The 22,180-nt window shown below is 43.0% G+C and overlaps 1 protein-coding gene across 23 annotated transcripts in view; it reads right to left on the minus strand.

Moving 5' to 3' along the window:
* Positions 1 to 22,180, minus strand: part of ADD1 (adducin 1) — a 95,359-nt gene that overhangs the window by 19,664 nt on the left and 53,515 nt on the right. For all 23 annotated transcript variants that reach the window (XM_037733400.1, XM_037733399.1, XM_037733394.1 and 20 more), the window contains 6 exons: positions 18,919 to 19,070; positions 8,555 to 8,635; positions 7,845 to 7,994; positions 4,643 to 4,786; positions 4,439 to 4,537; positions 3,493 to 3,669 (listed from right to left, as the gene is read on the minus strand). In XM_037733400.1, the coding sequence (XP_037589328.1) occupies positions 3,493 to 3,669; positions 4,439 to 4,537; positions 4,643 to 4,786; positions 7,845 to 7,994; positions 8,555 to 8,635; positions 18,919 to 19,070 (803 nt within the window). The remainder of the gene's footprint in view (positions 1 to 3,492; positions 3,670 to 4,438; positions 4,538 to 4,642; positions 4,787 to 7,844; positions 7,995 to 8,554; positions 8,636 to 18,918; positions 19,071 to 22,180) is intronic.

Genomic DNA, 22,180 nt, shown 5'->3' on the forward strand with positions numbered 1-22,180 from the left:
TTGTTGAGAAATAATGAAAGATAATGACTCAGCCATAAAAAGACTACCTGCAGATAAACACAGTTCTTATTATGTTTCCTCTTGCTTAAAGAGCCAGGACTCTGAGTAATCTCCACTATTACAGAATAAACCACCCAGGACTCATCAACATCGTTTTATCCTGACACCATATTGATTTTTGTTTATTCTTCCCCTTTAAATGGTGTTAAACCAAAATCACAAGTAACTCAGACCTTAGAACTACTATCTAGCTAAAAACATGGATTTGGGTCAGGTGTGGTAGTTCACAACTGTAATCCTAACACTTTGGGAGGCTGAGGTGGGAGGACTGCTTGAGCCCAGGAGTTTAACACAAGCCTAGGCAACATGATGAGATCCTATCTCTCATCATGAAGGGGAGGAGGAGGGGGAGGGGGGAGAGGGGGGGGGGGGGGGGGGGGGGGGGGGGGGGGGGGGGGGGGGGGGGGGGGGGAGGGGAGGGGAGGGGAGGGGGGAAGGAAATATATGGATTTGCTCCTTCTTTAAGAAACTGAAATTATATCTTGGTTTTTTTTGGGGGGGGACAATTTAGCATTTTTTTCTAACGTAAAAGTTCAAATGAAGTATATCTCTCTTTTTAAAAACTCTTTTATTTTTCCTGGAGAGGAGTCTCTCGATGTTGCCCAGGCTGGTCTCCCACGTCGGCCTCCTGAAGTGCTGTGATCACAGGTGTGAGCCACTGTGCTCGGCTGAAATATATATTATAGTGTGGAAATTGACAACTATTCTCTACCCTGCTCATTTATTAGCAAACAACATATATGCCAATCCCGATGCTAAATTAAAACATGGACTATGATTAGTGATTGCTGCCTAGTTTATTTCTTTTTTTGAGACAGAGTCTCGCTCTGTAGCCCAGGATGGAATGGTGCAATGGCACAATCTCGGTCACTGCAACCTCCGCCTCCCTGATTCAATTGATTTTCGTGTCTCAGCCTCCTGAGTAGCTGGGATTATAGGCGTGCCTCACCATGCCTGGCTAATTTTTGTATGATTAGTAGAGACGGGGTTTTGCCACGTTGGTCAGGCTGGTCTTGAACTCCTGACCTCGTGATCCACCCACCTCAGCCTCCCAATGTGCTGGGATTACAGGCATGAGCTACTGTGCCCGGCCAAAATGGAACTAGCTTATATCTTATAAACTATATGGCCTTCTAATATTAAAACAAGTAATCTGTGCACATTAAGGACACTGAATAAACATTCATGATACTTTTTGTAATGAATGTTTTACTTACTAATTATTCTCCCTTATCTTCTTTCCCTACCAAATCAGTTTCTGCCTGATTTTGACTTCCCCCTCTCTGCCTTCTAGGATGTGCTTTCTGCATCTGTGGTGGCTGCTGTGCATTGTGACCTCTTCTCTCCCCTTCCTTACATGACTTTAGGTAGAGGAGCAGCGAAATGTCGCCATGTTTACCAGGAGGTAGGGCCGGTGTGACTGGGCCAACCCCAGCCCTCCCCACTTTGCGCAGCCATGCCGAATGACCTGGCTCCTGATGCACACACCTGGGGTATGGCTGCCCCACTCTCAAGCTTTCTCCAGCTGTGAATTCCCTGCAGCTTCACCGCCCTGGCTGGCCACCCAACTCTAACTGCTTATTCAGCCTTCTTTGTGAGCTTTTGCTCCTCTCCCTACTTCCTTGACCAATCGGCACCCATCTTTGCCTGCAAACTCTCATCATGCCTATGACTTCGCAGATCACAGGGGCAGGGCTCACTTGGGATTAGTTTGTCCATCTCTCTTCTTAGGTCATAAACTCCTGAAGGCAAGAACTGTGTCCTGTTCATGATTCTACAGTAGATAGTCAATTAATGCCATCAATCTTATTGATTACATTAACTCAAAGGTTATGCTAGGCTCTGCCTTCTCTGTTCATCCCTCTGTCTCTGACTGAGTCTACTCCTGTGACTATCATGCCCAGGCAGAAAACTCTCAGTTCTTCCTTTCTAGTGGACAATATTCTTCCCAAGTGCAAAGAATTTCAGTAAAAACATTTTGCATAGCCCAAATCAGATTTATGAATTCTTTTTATTCCAAAATCTTCAGGAAAGTTAAACTTCCTGCATCCTGAAGCCACCCATCTCATCTGTGATCTGTGATCCAAGGGCCACACCTGTCTTAGGCTGGAATGTGCCCACTTGTCCAGTACTGCCTGGCAGCACACAAGGACACTGGCCCCTCTGGAGCCTTCTCTCCCCGCACTGACATGTCCTTGCATCTACACCTCGTAAGGTCATGTGGCATTAGGATGGACCATCGTGCAGCATGGAAGGGATCTGCTCCAGAGCCCTGTGTCTGAGGATGTGGCTAAGGGACTAAGACCCAAAGGCAGTACTCTAATACAGTTCTAGGAACTGAGTATTTAATGATTCTGGTGAAATTAAGATGAACCTGAAAGGCACACCATACAGTGCATGTTCCCACCTCCCCACTACCATGTCTTTAGCTGTGCTGTGGCCTCTTCATCCTTTTTCATCCATTTTTTTGTTCCAGGCTTTCAAACTCATGCTAAGATCCTACTAGTTCTTTGCGGTCATTTCCAAGGGCTACCTTCTACATAAAGTTTTCTTTCCAGTCCTTGCAAAAGGATGAAATCCTTCAAGGCAATCCCGTAACACAGAACACATCCTGCGTGTCCTCGAATCACAGTGTGGGCTCACTTTCCCTGTGCGCTAGACGACCCACAAGCTCGCCTTCTGGACCATGCAATAAGCAGCTCAGGGGCTCCCTCATGGTGGATATTCATGGAACACAGTAACCTGGCCCCAAACAGCTAGGACCTGCTGTTAAGACAAAAGCCTAAATACCTGACTGACTAATTTCAAAAGCCCCACCTCTATCGCTTGCTTGTGGGATGGCGGGGACTGAGCTGACGCAGCTGGTCATTCAGCAGTTTATTAATTCTCTGTGCTCTTGTCCCCACTGAGTCCAAACACCAGGCCATCTTTAAAACACAAAATAGGTTGGGTGTGCTGGCTCACACCTGCAATCCCAGCACTTTGGGAGGCCAAGGTGAGCGGACTACAAGGTCAGGAGATCGAGACCATCCTGGCTAACACCGTGAAATCCCGTCTCTAGTAAAAATGCAAAAATAAGCCAGGTGTGGTGGCGTGTGCCTGTAGTCCTAGCTATTTGGGAGGCTGAGGCAGGAGAATCGCCTGAACCTGGGAGGCGGAGACTGCAGTGAGCCGAGATCACACCACTGTACTCCAGACCCGGCGACAGAGGGAGATTCAGTCTCAAAAAAAAAAACAACACCAGAAACCTTCAACTCTATATTTTACTGTAATTTACCTTAGAAGTTAAACCACCCTAGTGCTTCTTCATGATTTTGAGGGTGAAAGTATTCGGATACTGCATAAAGACAGCAATCTCACTTGCTATGAGAACACCAACACTGGTGCTTTTAGAACAAAAGGTTTATCATCAAGTGGTGGCACCATTCTTACCAGATTATCAAGCATCCGCATGAGGGCTTCAAATTCCTGCTCACCAATCTGCCACTTGGGAGGCGATCCAGTGCCTTCCCCTACCGGAGAGCCTGGGGAATGGGATTTGGCTTTGTACTTCTCAGGATTTAGCAGGACTAAGTTGTCTGGTCCTCCTGCGCTGGCCAGAGTTCGAACCTTTTCCAAAACAAACACACACCATGGCTTCAGTTCTTTACTGAGATCAAGAGGATCAGACGACTTGAATTAAAATGCAGGTTTCAAAAAAAAAACCCAAATCTCTAGAGTGTAAGAATAAAAAATATAGAATGGATAGTGACAGACTGATCACAAGGTTACTTTCAGAATTTTTTCTTTAGCCTGACAAAAATATTGGGCACCTACTCCAAGAATGTTATGAGGAAAAAAAAAAATACACTGGGCACCCAAAGCTGGCAGAGAAATGAGAAAACAGAGCACCTTTCAGGATCCTACAAAGGACTTGGGACCTCACTACCCCACAGACGTAAGTCAAGAGGCAGAGGGGAGAATGTGAACTAAGAGCTGACAGAGCGGAAGGGCACTCACAGCTGTCAAGACGCAGGCAAGTCTCTACCTACTTCTCTATGCCTGCTTTTTCAAAAAGAGTGCTGTGGCGGTCATATGACATCATGCATGAGATGACATGCACTAAGCACCTGACGCCAGGCCTGGCACACACCAGTACTCCATAAACGGTAGTGACTGACATATTGGAAAATAAAGAAATTAGAAATGAAAAGTCCAGTAATCCTTTGCCAACTTAAATCAGCAAAACAGCATTTGTCCTGATCAAGTCCCAAATCCATGAGCTTATCTTTGGCAAAGAGATTGCTCAAAGACTCCTCTCCTACTAGACAAATATCAAAAAGTCCATGTGAACCCCAGACACATCTAAATAAACAGCGATTAGAATGGCTGTCCCCACCTGGATCTCGCAAGCAACCACAAGGTTGTGAATGTAATAGAAGGCCTCCTCAACGCTCTCTCCAACTGACACAAGCCCGTGGTTCCGGAGAATAAGAACCTGAGGAGAAACAGGAGTGTTCTACGAAGCTGGGCAAGAAGACTGGTCCTTTGCTTTGTTCTTCTTTCTGCTGTAATTTAAATACCAGGTTACAGGCCTACTGACCTTGCTTTTAGGCCCCAGATTTTTCTGAATCAAAACTTTTTCCTCTTCATCCACCAGAATGCCATGGTAGTCATGATAAGCCACTTCTCCAAGGGAAAGCGCCTCCGGGGAGATTGGCAAGAGGCCACATTTCATCGCAGAGACCTAGAGACCAAATGGTCGCCATGAGGAAGGAAAAGCCAGGGTTACACAACGACTGATGACATGGTAAATGCTTTCCTCACAGAAATAAAATGGGAAGGGAAATGTTTATTTTGTTGTCTTCTTGAAAATAAATCAATCTATGAACTTAAGATAAAATAACTTGACTTCCAGTGTAACAATTCACACTTAAAAACAAAAGCTATCACGAAACGGGCAGAACCTCAAAAGAAAATCCACATATTTCTAGACTTTTTCTCACTGATTATAAATGCTGTGTAAACCTGGATTTAGTTATACAATGAGCACTGTGTCTAATGCAAGGAGCAGACCACAGACTCCTTGCACTAAATGAATTTCAAAAGAAGGCTTCCAGTCAGATATGGCGGCTCACACCTGTAATCCCAACTACTCAAGAGGCTAAGGCAGGTGGATCGCTTGAGCCCAGAAGTTCAGGGTCAGCAGAGGAAGACCCCTGCCTCTACAAATAATATTTTTAAATTAGCCAGGTGTGACGACATGAACCTGTGTAGTCAAGAGGCTACTCAAGAGGCTGAGGCAGGAGGAATCATGAACCCAGGAATTTGAAGCCAGCCTGCGCAAAGAAAAAAAAAGGAAGAGGTTTTCCAAGTGCCCTGAAGTTTTTGTGTACTTTTTATCTTAGGTTGTAGATAAGACGGAAACATCTAAAAATTAGATGAAAGCAAATTTATACAAGTTTGGTACACTTACATAATTTCTCTACATGTATGTGAGTAAAATTCAGTCTCAAAGAGAAAAATCTAAGTGTTCATATAGTCCTTAAGTTTCCTAAAATTCCCCAAAGTGGCCTGAGAATATGCCATTTTTGAAGGTCTTCTAAGACAAGACCTATAGACAGCAACATTATGACCCTAGATTAACATACTCCAAAGATTGAAAAACTAACTTTAGGCACAATTCGATAGAGAAAAGTTAATCTAAAAAGAGAATACCATATTTAACTCCTTGCATAATATCAGCTCTCAAACAAGTAGAAATTTCCTTACCAACCAAAAATATTTTGATAATCTTAAAAACAGGCTGAGCACAGTGGCTCATGCTCACAAATCCAGGAATTTGGGAGGCTGAGGCAGGCAGATCACTTGAAGTAAGGAGTTGGAGACCAGCCTGGTCAACATGGTGAAACCCTGTCTCCACCAAAAAATACAAAAATTCGCAGGTTGTGGTGACACACACCTGTAGTCTCACCTACTCCAGAGGCTGAGGTGAGAGAATCATTTGAACCTGGGAGGTGGAAGTTGCAGTGAGCCAAGATCGTGCCACTGCACTCCAGCCTGGGCGACAGAATTAGACCCTATCTCAAAAAAAAAAAACCAAACAAAAACACATTACATGATAGCTGTTCATAACCATACTGTCAAAAAGGTACCATTAATGGTTCTTAAAAATCCATAAACATTTTAGTGCCTGGAGTGACATGCATTCTTTCAGGAAAAAAAAATGGTATCATTCACACAACAATGTATCTAATAAAACCATGATGTTGACATAAGAACCACATGTTCAAAGTGAAAAATATACTAGGGGAAATATTCAACTAAATAATCCAACACACAAGACATTAAAACATCAGGTTGGGAGTGGTGGCTCGCACCTGTAATCCCAGCACTTTGGGAGGCCGAGGTGGGCAAATCACTTGAGGTCAGGAGTTCAAGACCAGCCTGACCAACATGGTGAAATCCCATCTCTACCAAAAACACAAAAATTAGCAGGGCATTGTGGTTTGCACCTGTAGTTCCAGCTACTTGGGAGGCCAAGGCAAAAGAATCACTTGAACCTGAGGGGCAGAGGTTGCAGTGAGCTAAGACTGTGCCCAATGCACTCCAGTCCACATGACAGAGCAAGACTCCATCCCCCCCAAAAAAAAAAAAAAATCAATACAGCATTACTAAATCAATGAGGTCATCTGCTGTACAATAAACCCAAAAAGTCCTTATATAAAATAAGTGATAAAAAGCATGCTTCTCAAGTACTGTGCTTTCACATGACATTGAGCGAACAGCCCGCATGTCTGCTTTCATAAGGAGGGGTTTGGGGCTTTGTCAGGGTGGCCCATTCACAGCAGAAGGGACAAGGCTTGGTGCACAGCTGAAGAGGGTTCCCGAGCAGCTGGGAAGCCAAGCCTCCCACCGGCCTGCACTGCCTATGTCTCTCTCCCAGCCACTCCTTTTCTTCTTCTCCCCATCACAATCCAGACTGGGTCCCACTGGATGGCTCAACCTCTCCCTTTCCCCAGCTTATTCCCACAGACTGTCCTCATGTTCAACTCTCCCGCACCCTAAAAACCCTTCCCTGAGTCCACAGCACCCTCCACCCACCACCCTAGCTTGCCCTCTCCTTCTTTTCCCATTCTTCTTCTCTAAAAGGTGCCTGCTTATCGCCATCATTTTGCACTTCCCGAGTCTTTGACACCCTGAAATCTTACCTACCTCTCCCTCAAGTCTCTCTGATTTTCTTTTATTTACTGTTATTTAATTTTTGTTGAGACAAGGTCTTACTCTGTCACCCAGGCTAGAGTTCAGTGGCACGATCACAGCTCACTGAAACCTCAACCTCCTTAGCTCAAAACATGGTCCCATCTCAGCCTCCCAAGTAGCTGGAACTACAGGCACGCACAACCATACCTGGTAAATTTTAAAACTTTTTTGTAGAGATGGGGTCTCAGTATGTTGCTCAGGGTAGTCTCTAACTCCTCAGCTCAGCAATCCTCCCACCTCAGCATCCCGAAGTGTTGGATTAGGCGTGAGCCACCAGGTCCAGCCATAATTTCCTAATGGTTAAATCTAACAGGCATTTTCAGACTTATTAGATGTTTTTCAAAATTAAATGGGATACATGGATCCCTTAAAAGGAAAAAAAATGATTTTAAGAATGTCAAACTTAATGGTAAAACTTTTTTGTTAGATTCAACAAAATTAGTTATACTGACTAGAAACAAGGAAGGGCAATTCAGAGGAAATGAGCAGCGCCTCTCACTAAGCAGCTTTAAACTTGAGATGCTACCAGGACAGCCACTCACCGCAGCCCCTGCTGGGGTGTGAATGTGCACAACGCACTTCACGTCCGGGCGTGCAGCGTAAATTGCAGAGTGTAAGGTGAAGCCAGCTTGATTGACTCCCAGATTAGTGCTTCCACGATCTACTATGTCTCCTTGTAGATTGATCTTAACCTGAAAATAAATAAGCAAAAATTTAAAATATCAAGAGCACTTCTTTTTTTTTTTTTTTTTTTTTGAGATAGTGCCTGGCTCTGTTACTCAGGCTGGAGTGCAGTGGTGCAATCTCGGCTCACTGCAGCCTCCACCTCCCAGGTTCATATAACAATCTTCCCACCTCAGCCTCCCGAGTATCTGGGCTATAGGTGCGCACCACCAGGCCCAGCTAATTTTTGTATTTTTTTGTAGAGTTGGGATTTCACCATGTTGGCCAAGCTGGTCTTGAACTTCTGGACTCAGCAATCCACCTGCACTGACCTACCAAAGTGCTGGAATTACAGGCATAAGCCACCGCATCCCACCCCATGGGGACTTCAAATTACTCTAACTAGAAACTATTCAAACCCAAGGTTACAATGTTTCTAAGTTCTTTCAAAGGTTTTTCTCTATCTGAGCTAATCATATAAAACATGGGCTCTTGTTTCTTGGGTTTTATTTACTTAGGTGATCTGAAGATGTTTAATGACCTAATATGACCTGCACACAAAAGCTGCCAAAGAGAAGGACGTTCTTACCAAACTGGATGCAGTCACTTCACTATAAAGAAGCCCAAAAGGTACAATGAGGAAGTGTTCCTGCTCCGAGTTCACTCTGGTCTGTGGGGAAAATGAGACTGAATTAGCTCAAAGATCCGAGTGAAATTATTTGCATCTCTTTCAGGCTACAAACTCATGGGTTTATTGAGAACACTGAGTGAGCTATGTAGGCAAGCATCCACACACAATGCCTGTCATGAAGCCAAGGGGTAGTGGAAGCTTTCCATCATTATATTGTACTAATTTATCATGTACATAAAGTGCTTCTTGCTCACGTTCATAGCTGACTTTACACGGGAAAAAAACAGTTCCACACTAGCCTACTGACAGGTCAATAACTTATTGATGGGTTACTCTATTGTACTTTCTGGTGGCTACCAGTGTCACAGGCAAAAAGGTGTCACTCCTCAGGGATACAATAATGAAAACAAAACTTAAATTTTTTTTGTGAGACAGGATCTCGCTCTGTTGCCCAGGCTGGAGTGCAGTGGCATGATCAAGGCTCACTGCAACTTCTGTCTCCCAGGCTCAAGTGATCCTCCCACCTCAGCCTCCCGAGTAGCTGGGACTACTACAAGCACACAACACCATGACCGGCTAATTTTTATATCTTGTATAGAGACAGGGTTTCACCATGCTGGCCAGGCTGGTCTCTAAAACTCCTGGGCTCAAGTGATCCACCTGTGCTGGCCTCTCAAAGTGCTGGGATTACAGGCATGAGCCATTGTGCCTGGCCAAAACTTACTTTTAAAAAGTCAAACAGAATGTCCTTGTTTTTCCCCTTGCTGCAGTAGGCATTGACAAAATAAATTTTTAAAAGTACTTAACACCTAGGCTGGGCACTGTGGCTCATGCCTATAATCCCAGCATTTTGGGAGGCCAAGGCAGATGGATCACTTGAGGCCAGGAGTTTGAGACCAGCCTGGCCAATATGGTGAAACCCTGTCTCTACTAAAAAGTATAAAATACAGGCCAGGCACAGTGGCTCACACCTGTAATCCCAGGACTTGGCGATACCGAGGTGGGCGGATCACAAGGTCAGGAGCTCACGACAGAGCCTGACCAACATGGTGAAACCCCGTCTCTACTAAAAAATGCAAAAGTTAGCTGGGCATGGTGACACGCAACTGTAGGTCCTAGCTACTTTGGTGACTGAGGCAGGAAAATCGCTTGAACCCAGGAGGTGGACGTTGCAGTGAGCTGAGATTGCACCACTAAACTGCAGCCTGGGTGACACAGCAAGACTGTCTCAAAAAAAAAAAAAAAAAAAAAACATTCTATCTATCTATCTATCTATCTGATATAAAACTTAGTCATGTGTGGTGGTGGGTATCCACAGTCCAAGCCACTCGGGTGGCTGAGGCACAAGAATCACTTGGAACCCAGGAGGCAGAGAATGCAGTGAGTCGGGATCATGCCACTGCACTCTAGCCTGCATGACAGACAGAGACCCTGTCTCAAAATAATAAATAAATAAATAATAATTAAAACCTGTAGGATGGTGAACAATCATAAAAATCACAATGACAGCAATCTCTTCCTTACTGCTTGATCCTTTCAACCTCCTGGCTCAAATGATCCATACACCTCAGCCTCCTGAGTAGCTGGGACTACAGGCACAAGTCATTAAGCCTGGCTATTTTTTTTATTTTGGTAGAGATGGGGTTTCACTAAGTTGTCCAGGCTGGTCTTGAACTCCTGAGCTCAAGCAATCCTCCTGCCTCAGCCTCCCAAAATGCTAGGATTATAGGTGTGAGCCCCTGTGCCCAGCATAATCCATTTTTTAAGTCTCTACAACCCCACATCCTCATTGCCCTAGTTGGTTTGCCTCTTCCACAGTATGTTTTTCTCTCCAGAGTAATTCATTCAATGCAGATTTAATTCACACTAATTACATGCTACTTATGATTATGCAGCATGTGCCAAACACTAGGAATACAGCAGTAAAAAAGTCCCATCCTCAAAAATATTCAATCTAGTTTTTGCCATGGTTTTGGTATAGGCTCAAAAGGCTTCCTAAAGATTAAGTTCAAATACATTTACTACTGGGTTAAGAAACCCAGAATCCTAACTAGGGTCAGATAGGTGGAACTGAGCGTTTGTTGAAAAGGACTTAAAGTGTTTAGTCCAGCTTCCTAACCCACATAGTGATCTCTTCTGCAGTGGCCCAAACAGAAGCATACCCAGGGTCTGCTTATTCTAGTTTCAGTGATGGGGATGCACACCCCAGCCTCCCTCATTTCTTCATTCAGGAAAGAAAGACCACCTACTCGCTGAGAGCCTACCTTGTCATGGGCACTGACGCACTGTGATAAACAGCTGCTGGAGAGACTTAAGAATTAAAACGTTCTTCTTAGCACTGAGAATAAATCTGTTTTCCTGTGTGTGTCACCACTGCCTCCAGTATGAAACACAGAACAGATTCTAACCCCCTTCTACAATTTATTTTTCAGACATTTGAATCTATCCTGTCTCCCCTTATATGATCTTTAGGCTAAACTCATCTGACTGCCTCAGTATAGTGTAACAGGGTTAAGAGCACAAAACCCAAAGTCAGATAAGACCCAGGTTCAAATCCTAACTCCGCCAAGAACTAGCTATACTGTCTGGGCACCCTGAGCTCCTGTTTTCCTCATACTAAGTGGGCATGAGAAGGGCTTGTGTCCACAATAAAGCTCGAAATAAACAGCATCTCCCCATTATTAGCATCATGAGCGGTAGTGCGAGCAACAACGGTAAATCACTGCCAAGGATCATTTATAGGGATGGTGAACCTAATCCATATAAATCCAACTACAACATCTAGTCTCTATAAATCCCTATGACCCACTTCTTTGCAATGCTGAGTCAGCCTTGCTTTTTATTTCCTAAAGTCAGCTTTATTTATTTGTTTGTTTGTTTGTTTATTTATTTATTTATTGGAGAAAAAGCTCACTCTGACACCCAGGCTGGAGTGCAGTGGCATGATCTCAGCTCACTGCAACATTTGCCTCCCGGATTCAAGCAATTTGCCTACCTCAGCCTCCCGAGTAGCTTGGGATTACAGGCACAGCTAATTTTTATATTTTTAGTAGAGATGGGGTTTTGCTATGTTGGCCAGACTGGTCTCGAACTCCTGGCCTCAAGTGATCCGCCCGCTTTAGCCTCCAAAAATGCTGAGATTATAGGCATGGGCCACTGTGCCCAGCCTCCTTTATCTTAAAAAGCATCCTGACCTTTTTTTTTTTCTTTTTTCTTTAACAGAGACAAGGTTTCACTATGTTACCCAGGCTGATCCCAAACTTTTGAGTTCAAGTGATCCTCCTGCCTTGGCCTCCCAAAGTGCTAAGATTACAGGCATAGGTCACTGCATCTGGCCCATCTGACCTTTTGAACTACTTAACACAAAAGTAAGCAATTGTCTAATTCCTAAGTTCAGTCGGGAAAAAAAAAATAAATAAAACAAGATATCTGTGTTGGAATGAAGAAAAATAAGGATGAAAATAAGAAAAGAGGCCGGGCGCGGTGGCTCAAGCCTGTAATCCCAGCACTTTGGGAGGCCGAGGCGGGTGGATCACGAGGTCAACAGATCGAGACCATCCTGGTCAACACGGTGAAACCCCGTCTCTACTAAAAATACAAAAAATTAGCTGGGCGTGGTGGCGCGTGCCTGTAATCCCAGCTACTCAGGAGGCTGAGGCAGGAGAATTGCCTGAACCCAGGAGGCAGAGGTTGCGGTGAGCCGAGATCGCGCCATTGCACTCCAGCCTGGGTAACAAGAGCGAAACTCCGTCCCCCCCCCAAAAAAAAAAAAAAAAAATAAGAAAAGATTAAGTTTCAGATTATTTTTGCTTATTTTAGTAAGTATTTTGAAAACACACATACAAGGGTACTTAGAAGATATAAGACAATGTAAGTATAATAAATCAAACACCCATGTATCTATCAATTCGCTTAAGAAATGCAGTAATTCTAGTATCTCTGAAGCTGTTTCTCTTCCGTCATCTCCCAAAAGTAACCACTATTCAAAATTATGTATTAAACATTCCCTTTTTTCTTTACAGTTTTTCTGGTCATCCCTAAGCAATTTATTAATTTTTACCTGTTTGTAAACTTTCTATAATTGAAATCATACTGTATGTTCTCCAGTAACTTTTCTCAACATCATTTTGTGGCTCCTCCAGATTATGACCAACATGACTATCATTTATTCACTCTCACTGCTGTATAGTATCCACTGGAAGACACTACAACATATGACTCTCTTCTTCCATCAGTGGACGTGGTTTAAGTTTTTGTTATTAAAAACTATGCTGCTACAAACATTCTCTTACCAGTCTCCTACTGTACACATTCAAGTTTCTCTAGCATAATAAACTAGGAGATAATACCAAGTTCTTTTCCAAAGAGCCTCATTAAAGATGGCCAGGCGCGGTGGCTCAAGTCTGTAATCCCAGCACTTTGGGAGGCCGAGGCAGGTGGATCACGAGGTCAAGAGATTGAGACCATCCTGGTCAACATGGTGAAACCCCGTCTCTACTAAAAATACAAAAAACATTAGCTGGGTGCGGTGGTGCGTGCCTGTAATCCCAGCGACTCAGGAGGCTGAGGCAGGAGAATTGCCTGAACCCAGGAGGCGGAGGTTGCAGTGAGCCGAGATCGCGCCATTGCACTCCAGCCTGGGTAACAAGAGCGAAACTCCGTCTCAAAAAAAAAAAAAAAAAAAAAAAGATACAGCCCTCCAGTAGTAAGTATATGATAGTTTTGTGCTTCTATAACCCTTTTAAAATATTAAAATCTGATGTCTGAGGCCGGGCGCGGTGGCTCACATCTGTAATCCCAGCACTTTGGGAGGCCGAGGTGGGCAGGTCACGAGGTGAGAAGCTCGAGACCAGTCTGGCCTCTGCTGAAGATACAAAAATTAGCCAGGCTCACTGATGGTGTGCGTCCGTAGCCCCAGCTACTTGGGAGGCTGAGGCATGTGAATCGCCTGAACCTCGGAGGTGGAGGTTGCAGTGAGCCAAGGTTGTGCCACTGACTCCAGCCTGGGCAACAGAGCGAGACTCCGTCTCAGAAAAAAAAAAACTCATGTCTGTGAAACGATATTTCAGTGTGCTATGAATTTATAATTTCCTGGTTACTAAACGATTTCAACAACTTTGCATATTTTCACAAGGCATTCTTATCTCCCCTTTTTTTTGAGGGGAAGTCTTGCTCTGTCACCCAGCCTGGAGTGCAGTGTTATGATTTCAACTCACTGCAACCTACAACTCCCGAGTTCAAGTGATTCCTGTCTCAGCCTCCGAGTGGCTGGGAATACAGGTACATGCCGCCACGCCTAGCTAATTTTGTATTTTTAGTATAGACCAAGTTTCACCATGTTGGCCAAACTGGTCTCAAACTCCTCGCCTCAAGTGATGCACCTACCTTGGTCTCCCAAAGCACAGGAATTACAGGCATGAGCCACCATGCCCAGCCACAGACATTAATTTCTGTTGGCTACAAGTGGGGCAAACCTTCCAGGTTGCAGCTTTTATTATTACTGTATTTATGATATTTTTTTTTTTTTTTTTGGAGGCAGGGTCTCACTCTGCCACCCAGGCTGGAGTGCAGTGGCAGGATCTCAGCTCACTGCAACTTCCACCTCTAGGGTTCAAGCGATTCTCCTGTCTCCGCCTCCCCAGCAGCTGAGACTGCAGGCGAACCACAATGCCTGGCTAATTGTTTTGTATTTTTTGGTAGAGATGGGTTTTCATCATGTTGGACAGGCTGGTCTCAAACTCCTGACCTCAGGTGATCAGGAGTTCAGGAGTGATCTACCCACCTAGCCTCCCAAAGTGCTGGGATTACAGGTGTGAGCCACCAAGCCTGGCCTATGGTATCTTTTAATAAGGAAACATTTTGTGTACTTTAAATGTGGACACATTTACCCATCTTTTCATTTATGATAAGTGCTTTTTGTGTCATAAGACATCTTTCCTTAGGCCAGGGATTCAAGGCTAGTGATTTTCACCTGTATGAGTCCTAAAATTGTAAAAAGTACTGCATTTCACGTTTAATCTTTAATTCACTGGGATTGCTTTGTGATTATGTATAGTATAGAAGTCTCATATAATTTTTCACTTGTGACTTTTCTACCCAAGCATCCCAGCACCCATCATTGCCAAGCCCGTCCCCCACCCCACTGAGCTGCAATGCCGACTCTGGCATGTCTGTTTCAATGCATGCAGATCCGACTTAGGGCTTTCCGTTCGGTCCCACTGATCCATCTGAATCTTCTTTTGCCCAAAGAACACTACATTAATTACCACTTTATATTAAGCTTGACATATGGTAGGAAAAATCCCCTTGCCTAGTTGTTCTTCAGGAGTATCTTAGCTATTCTTGGCCTTCTGTTCTTCCCTCTAAATTTTAGAAGCATGCTGTCAGGTTCTACATTTAAAAAATATTACAGAGCTGTTTTCGTCAGTCATTTCAATTTTGCCTATATATATGTGTGTGTGTATTTCATATGGCTGTAAAGAGTATACATTTCATATTTTCTCATTTCTAATAATACCTTTCATTTTTCGTGTTTTCATTTGTTCTACATGATCTCTGTAATTGTTTTTCATAGTATACAACATTTTATCAAATTGATATTGAATAACTGAGCCATTTCCTATCTACTGCTGAATATTTAAGGACTCTTAAATTTTTTCATTATTGGCTAGGCACAGTGGCTCACACCTGTAATCCTAGCACTTTGGGAGGCCCATGTGGGTGGATCACTTGAGGTCAGAAGTTCAAAACCAGCCTGGCCAACATGGTGAAACCCCATCTCTACTAGAAATACCAAAAAAAAAAAATAGCCAGGTGTGGTGGCAGGTGCCTGTAATCCCTGCTACTTGGGAGGTTGAGGCGGAGTTCAACTGCCTGAACCCAGGAGGCGGAGGTTGCAGTGAGCCATCATGCCACTGCACTCCAGCCTGGGTCATAGAGCGAGACTCTGCCTAAAAAAAAAACAACAATTTCATTATTACAAATAATGCTGGGTGGGCTGGGTGCAGTGCCTCACGCCTGTAATCCTAGCACTTTGGGAGGCTGAGGTAGGTGGATCATTTGAGTTAGAGATCAGCCTGGCCAATATGGAGAAACCCTAACTCTACTAAAAATATAAAAATTAGCCAGTGGCATGTGGTGCACACCTGCACATGGTGGCGCATGATTGTTCCAGCTACTCAGGAGGCTGAGGCAGGAGGATCACTTGAACTGAGGTAGCGGAGGTTACAGTGAGCTGAGATTACACCACTGCACTTCAGCCTGGGTGACAAAGAGAGCCTCTGTCTCAAAAATAGTAATAACAATAATAATAATGCTGTAATTAATATAATGTTTCCTTCTTTGACTTATTTTAAGATTTATTTCCAACTGTGAGCTTAACTAACAGATCTATTAATACATATTTTAATTTTAAAGGCTTAAAACATTCAATTTTCTGAGTCAAAAGCAAAAAGGAGAAAGTGTAAAATTACAACCATCAAGTAAAGATAGAGAACACTTTGAAGTCAGTTCCTCTTCAGTGGTCCCTGTCAGACCAGCACTGCTCTTCCTGTGTCTCTTCTCACACGTGTACTGCCCCTTCGCTGTGTGTGAAGAATGAGATTCTGCTGTTGCAGACCAATTCAGACCAAATCACATCCCTGAAGCACAGGCAACTGGTCACAAAGGTGGGTTCCAGACCATCATCTGGAAGGCTTAGCATTCTCTGGAATCCAGAATGGAGTTGAACAAGCATCTGCCAGGTTCTGCACGTATGAAGCCTTGACAGCATTCTACTGACATCAGGATGAAAATGCCACGCCATCAGCTAAGTGCCACCCTGCCTCGTCCCACTGCCCCTATCCCTGACAAACACTTCTCCAAATCCAGTGCAATCTTAAAACAAAGATCTACTTCAGACAGTCATCTCCAATCCTCTAACACCTGTCAGCAATTTTAAATCCCTTCAGCAGAAAATCCCTATGACCCTCTTTCAAAGAAAGGGCAGAATGACCTGCAGGCACTTTTTGTTGATACTGTTAATATTCGCTTTTCTGCTAAGCGTCTGTACCATACCTAGATTGTAAATAAGAAATGGATGTCATAATAGTAAAACAAACCAAAACCTTTCTTCCTTAAAGATTCTCTAGTTCTAGTTTATAAGACACAGGAAATATTTTTGGTAACTTGTATTTACATTTACTCAGTATTAAGCCCCATGGAGATCACTGACAGAAGGGCAAACACCGATGTTTCAATTTTGCCAATTCCTAAACAATTAAACGGGGAGAAAACAAGTAATTTAACCAATCCAAACTTATTTAATGAGCATTCAAAGCAGGACTAGGCAAACAGCATTTTTAAACTTGCAAAGAATGTAAAGCTGTTATTACAGCCAGGGATTACATTTCCTATCACTGTAACATTTTTATGGCACTAATCTTCAGGCAACCATTTAGCATTAAATCTCCACTAGAGCATTCTGTCAAGTATAATTAGATGTCAGAGGCCAGCAATTTCCCTGCAGGCACCAGGAAGGGAGCTGGCATTTGTGTTAGGCTAACTAGACCCACTCATCAAATGTCAAAAAGCCCCACTGAACTCTTGTTCACAATTTTACTGAGGTAATTTCAGTACTGAGGGGGTTTCATTCAGTTTGTCACCTGACATGAGTTTACTGCATGCCTACTCTGTGCCACTGGTTCTGGGGCAACAGCAGGGACCATAACAGAGTCCCCCCGTGGAATTTACATTCCTGTGGGCAAAAAGGGACAGTAACAGCTAAACATATAGAATGGATGGGGGTTAACTGCTACAGGGGAATAAAGCAGAGGTGACATTCTACACAGAGTGAGTGTGCAGCATGCAAGAGCACATTTTGAAAAGTTCATTTAAGCAGAAACAAGAACAGATGGATGGAAGGCAAATGAGTCTCTCTCTGGCAGAGACCAGTATCAAGTCCCAGAGACACAATACATTAATCACAAGGTAAACACCAGACCATCACCTCAGGTGGCTTAGCATTCCTCTGAGTCCAGAATGGAGCTTAACTAAGCACCACTAGTTATGAGTCCATGTGTGGAAAAACCTACATGCGTGTTGAGTACAGAGAAAAGTCTTCAACAACCTGAACAGCATACACACTGGTTGCCTCGAGAGAGATGGGAGTATTGGTGGAATTACAACTTTTTCTTTAGACATCTGCATGAGGTACACTTGATACAAAAAGCAGGCACTGTATTAACAACTTAAAATAGCCTTTAAAAGAAATTACATGAAAAAAACAGAAGATTGGAATAAGTTTTAAAACCAAAGGAAGGAAGGAAGTTCAAAGGAAGAAGCTATCCCTACAAAAGTGTGAAGGAACAAAAGAACCCTGCCAATGCACTGGGAATCTAAGAAGGTAGGAAGGGTGGAATTCAAGCCAGGGGAGCAAAGTTTGGCCACAGGTAGAAGGCAGGGCATTGTAACAGTTGGTCAACAGTACAGAATGGCAACAAATGTCAGGAAGGGTACTCCTTTTTTCTGTGGCATGATGAGGTCATTTGCTGGGAGAAGGAGGTCAGGAGTCTCAAAGACAGTAGTGAAGACTTAAATATTAGTAAGGTTGTAAGAGAGATGAGTTATGGTTGCCAGGCTGAATCCTGGGTCCACTTGAGATCTGGGTTGTGAATCTATGGAGAAAGGCAATGGGCTCTGGTGGGAGGGTTTCTGTAGCAGGATGTGGCTGCTCAGAAGCTAGGAGTGGCAGTACAGGATTGGCAGAGTATTACTGAAATGAGGGAACATGAAATACAAGCTGGACAAAATAGGAAGTGCAGAACAGGCTAATGGACTGGGATGAAGTGACTGCCCACAAGGGAAGGACTTGTGTCATCCACTGATATGACCCCAGAGTTAGAACAGCACTTAGTCCAGAGAAAGCAGATACCCAGAATGAAGGAAAAGAGAGATTCTAACAATGTTGAAAATGGTTAAAACTTGAGTAGCTGAAGAAATAAGTTTGAGAGAGAGAAGGCTTTGGTCAGACTAAGAAAGAAAACATCATTCTTATGTTTTTAAACATAAAAATAATTTTAGAAACTGTCTGTAATCTGGTAAACACTCAGTTGTCTTATTAGGTTAGCATGCAAGAAAGAAATTTTCAAGAGCTGCTCTTCTTATAACTTTTAACCCAAACTGGCTGGTTATCGGGTTATTAGACTCTGTAGTCAGGAATCAGAAGAGGTATTCCACAACTTACTGAAGCTCGGCCTGCTTCCCTCATCTCCCTAAATGGAAGGAGGTGGTGCCAGACACAAAACGTTCATTTATCATTCAGTTACTACCCATTTAACACTTACTGTGATATGATTGTAGATAAGCTGAGACCACCCGAAGAGATCGGCTAGTCTATAAAACGCTGCCAATTTACACCGCAATAACTTCTCTCCTTTGTCATATGCAATCGAATCAGATCCTCTAAGATCATTCACAGGAGTCACCATACCAAGACCTGAAACAAAGAAGAACAAAACTCAGCCAGGTGCGGTGGCATATGCCTGTACACCTAGGTACTCAGAAGGTTAAGGCAGGAGGATCACTTGAAGCCATGAGTTTGAGGCTGTTGTGCTTATGATTGCAGCTGTGCATAGCCCAGGCAACAAAGTGAGACTTATCAAAAAGCCTCAGACATTAATACTTAAAGCCTCATAAGTATTTCTTATCAAATATAAATCAAATACTAATGGTTCTGAGATATTTATCTTCCATGTTAGGCCATAAAGTCTTGACAACTTCAAAGACAATTTCATAAAGACTATTCTCCAATACTAATACAATTAAGTTAGAAATCATTAACAAAAAGATAGCAAAATTTGTGCGGTGCAGTAAAGCATGCTTAGAAGGAAATTTACAGCATTAAACATACATTAGAGAAGAAAAGTTTTTTTAAGGCTTTTTGATTAAACCAAGTTTAATCTGTGAGATTAAAAATTGTACAAATAACAAAATAAGATAAACCTCTAGTCAGACTTAATGAAAGAAGGGAGATAGAAATAGGTTGGGCACAGTGGCTCATGCCTGAAATCCTAACACTCTGGGAGGCTGAGGTGGGTGGATCACTTGAGGGCAGGAGTTCAAAACCAGCCTGGCCAACATGGTAAAACTTTGTATGTATTAAAAATACAAAAAATTAGCCAGGCGTGGTGGTGGACACCTGTAATCTTAGCTACTTGGGAGGCTGAGACAGGAGAATTGCTTGAACCCGGAAGCAGAGGTTGCAGTGAGCCGAGATCACACCATTGCACTCCAGCTCAGATGACAGAGTGAGACTCCATCTCGAAAGAAAGAAAGAAAGAAAAGAAAGAAAGAAAGAAAAGAAAGGAAGGAAAGGAAAGGGAAGGAAAGGGAAGAGAAGGGAAGGAAAGGAAAGGAAAAAGGAAAAAGGAAAAAGGAAAAAGGAAAAAGGAAAGGAAAGGAAAGGAAAGGAAAGGAAAGGAAAGGAAAGGAAAGGAAAGGAAAGGAAAAAGAAAGAATATGAAGAAGTGGAAAGAGGTCATCACTATCCTACAGACATTAAAAAAAATAATAAAGGGATTATACAAACAACTATGCCAGCAAATTATTTACCTTAGATGAAATAGACAAATTATTTGAAAGATAAAAGCTACCAAAGAGAGAGAGAGAGAGAGAAAGAGAGAGAGGGTGAAAGAGAAAGAGAAAGGGAAAGGAAAGAGGGGAGGGGAGGGCAGGGGAGGGAAGATTAGCCAGGTGTGGAGGATCCCTTAAGCCCAGGACTTCAAGGTTGTAGTGAGCTGTGACTATGCTACTGTACTCCAGCATGGGTGAAAGAGCAAGACCTTATCTCTAAATAAATAAATATACGAAACAAAACAAAATCCAATAAACATAATTCACCATATCAAACTAAAGAAGAAAAAATAGGTGATTATTTTAACAAACGGGTAAGAAGCATTTCACAAAATTCAACATTCAGAAGGAAAGCTCTCAACAAATCCGGATAATAACTGCAATGATGTGAAACACACTGACTATGTTTAAATCATAAATTCAAATGATACCAAAAAAACTAATTGTTCACCACTAAAGGATGACTGGAAACCAACTTATTATTTCGGAAAGGGATCCTGCCTTTCCTACAAAAACTGTACCACCAGGTAACCAAAAGAACTGAAGGGAAGTTTCTCCTTACAGAATATTCTTGCTAATACAGAAGAAATGGGCCAGGTGTGGTGGTTCATGTCCGTAATCCCAACACTTAGGGAGGCTGAGGCAAGTGGATCACTTGAAGTCAGGAGTTTGAGTTCAGCCTGGCCAACATGGTGAAACCCACCTCTACTAAAAACACAAAAATTAGCCAGGTGTGGTGGCGTGTGCCTGTAATCTCAGCTACTCAGGTTGCTAAGGCATGAGAACAGCTTGAACCTGAGAGGTGGAGGTTTGCAGGGAGCCAAGATCAAGCCACTACACTCCAGCCTGGGAGACAGACTGAGACACTGTCTAAAAAAAAAAAAAAAAAAAAAAAGAATCCACTTTTAACAACATTAGCCTTTGTTGTTTGCCAGCCACTGATGCATTTAGCCATGGGTTTGTTAGGCAGGGTGGTTTTTGCTTTTATTCTGGCTTTGCATTTTAGGATTAACAAATAACATAAGACAATTATGAGTATAATTAGTAACTTTTTTTTTAGTTAAAGAGTAACTCCCAGGAATGGGGGTTTAACCAGGAGAGATGATACACCTGAGACACTGATTACCACCTGCAGAGTTTTGTTCTGCAGACCCTGACTTAACTACGGATGAATAAATGCACTCTCACACCTATTTCAGTGATTCAGGTGGGCTACGGATGGTTGTTGGCTGCTTTTAGAGGGTGGCTGCAGCCAATCAACCAAGACCCCCTGTTCCATTCTCACATTTTTTCAGTACAGTTTTCATAACAGAGGTTTTAAGTTAATATGCTTGTGGATAATTAACATGGTTAAAAGAGTGGTTTTGCAAATGATAAAAGCTTTAGGTTTCAGGGCCCAGAGTAAACACTGTTAAGGAGTAATTCCCCTTTGATTTCCCCCTGAGAGGACCATTCAGCACAAAGTTTACATGAGTAAACAGAGTAGAGACAAAGGGATGTGGGGTAAACAGACTTAACTGGGAAAGCCTCTTATCGTTCCTATCTTTTCCCTAATGTAATGGACCCACTGCCTTCAGCCTGTCCCAACAAAACCTTTTGGCCTTCCAAAAGGTTTGAGACTAATTTATAACTTTCCTAATATTTTGCCAGCCACCCCAGGAGAATCTCAACAAAACGTATGAAACCTTTACTGGTGGTGGCCATGTGATTTCAGGGTGGAGGTTTGAGCTATGGATTAAATGTGATTCTTAATATTCTATAGACATTAATTATATCAGATCAGGTGAATGCTATTCAACTTCTAAGAATCCCACAGAGCAGACAGGTAAATAGCAAATGTCAGCAGATGTAACAAAAACCAGTATCTTATTTTGGGCAATCAGATTTGACTATCCAACCGGACCCATCAGAGACTGATCCAAGATACAATATGGGTCCGATTAGTTGATGCCTGAGTCATCCTGGGCTCCACCT

The sequence above is a fragment of the Cebus imitator genome, unplaced genomic scaffold (assembly GCF_001604975.1).
Source record: "Cebus imitator isolate Cc_AM_T3 unplaced genomic scaffold, Cebus_imitator-1.0 Scaffold522, whole genome shotgun sequence".
Taxonomy (NCBI): Eukaryota; Metazoa; Chordata; class Mammalia; order Primates; family Cebidae; genus Cebus; species Cebus imitator.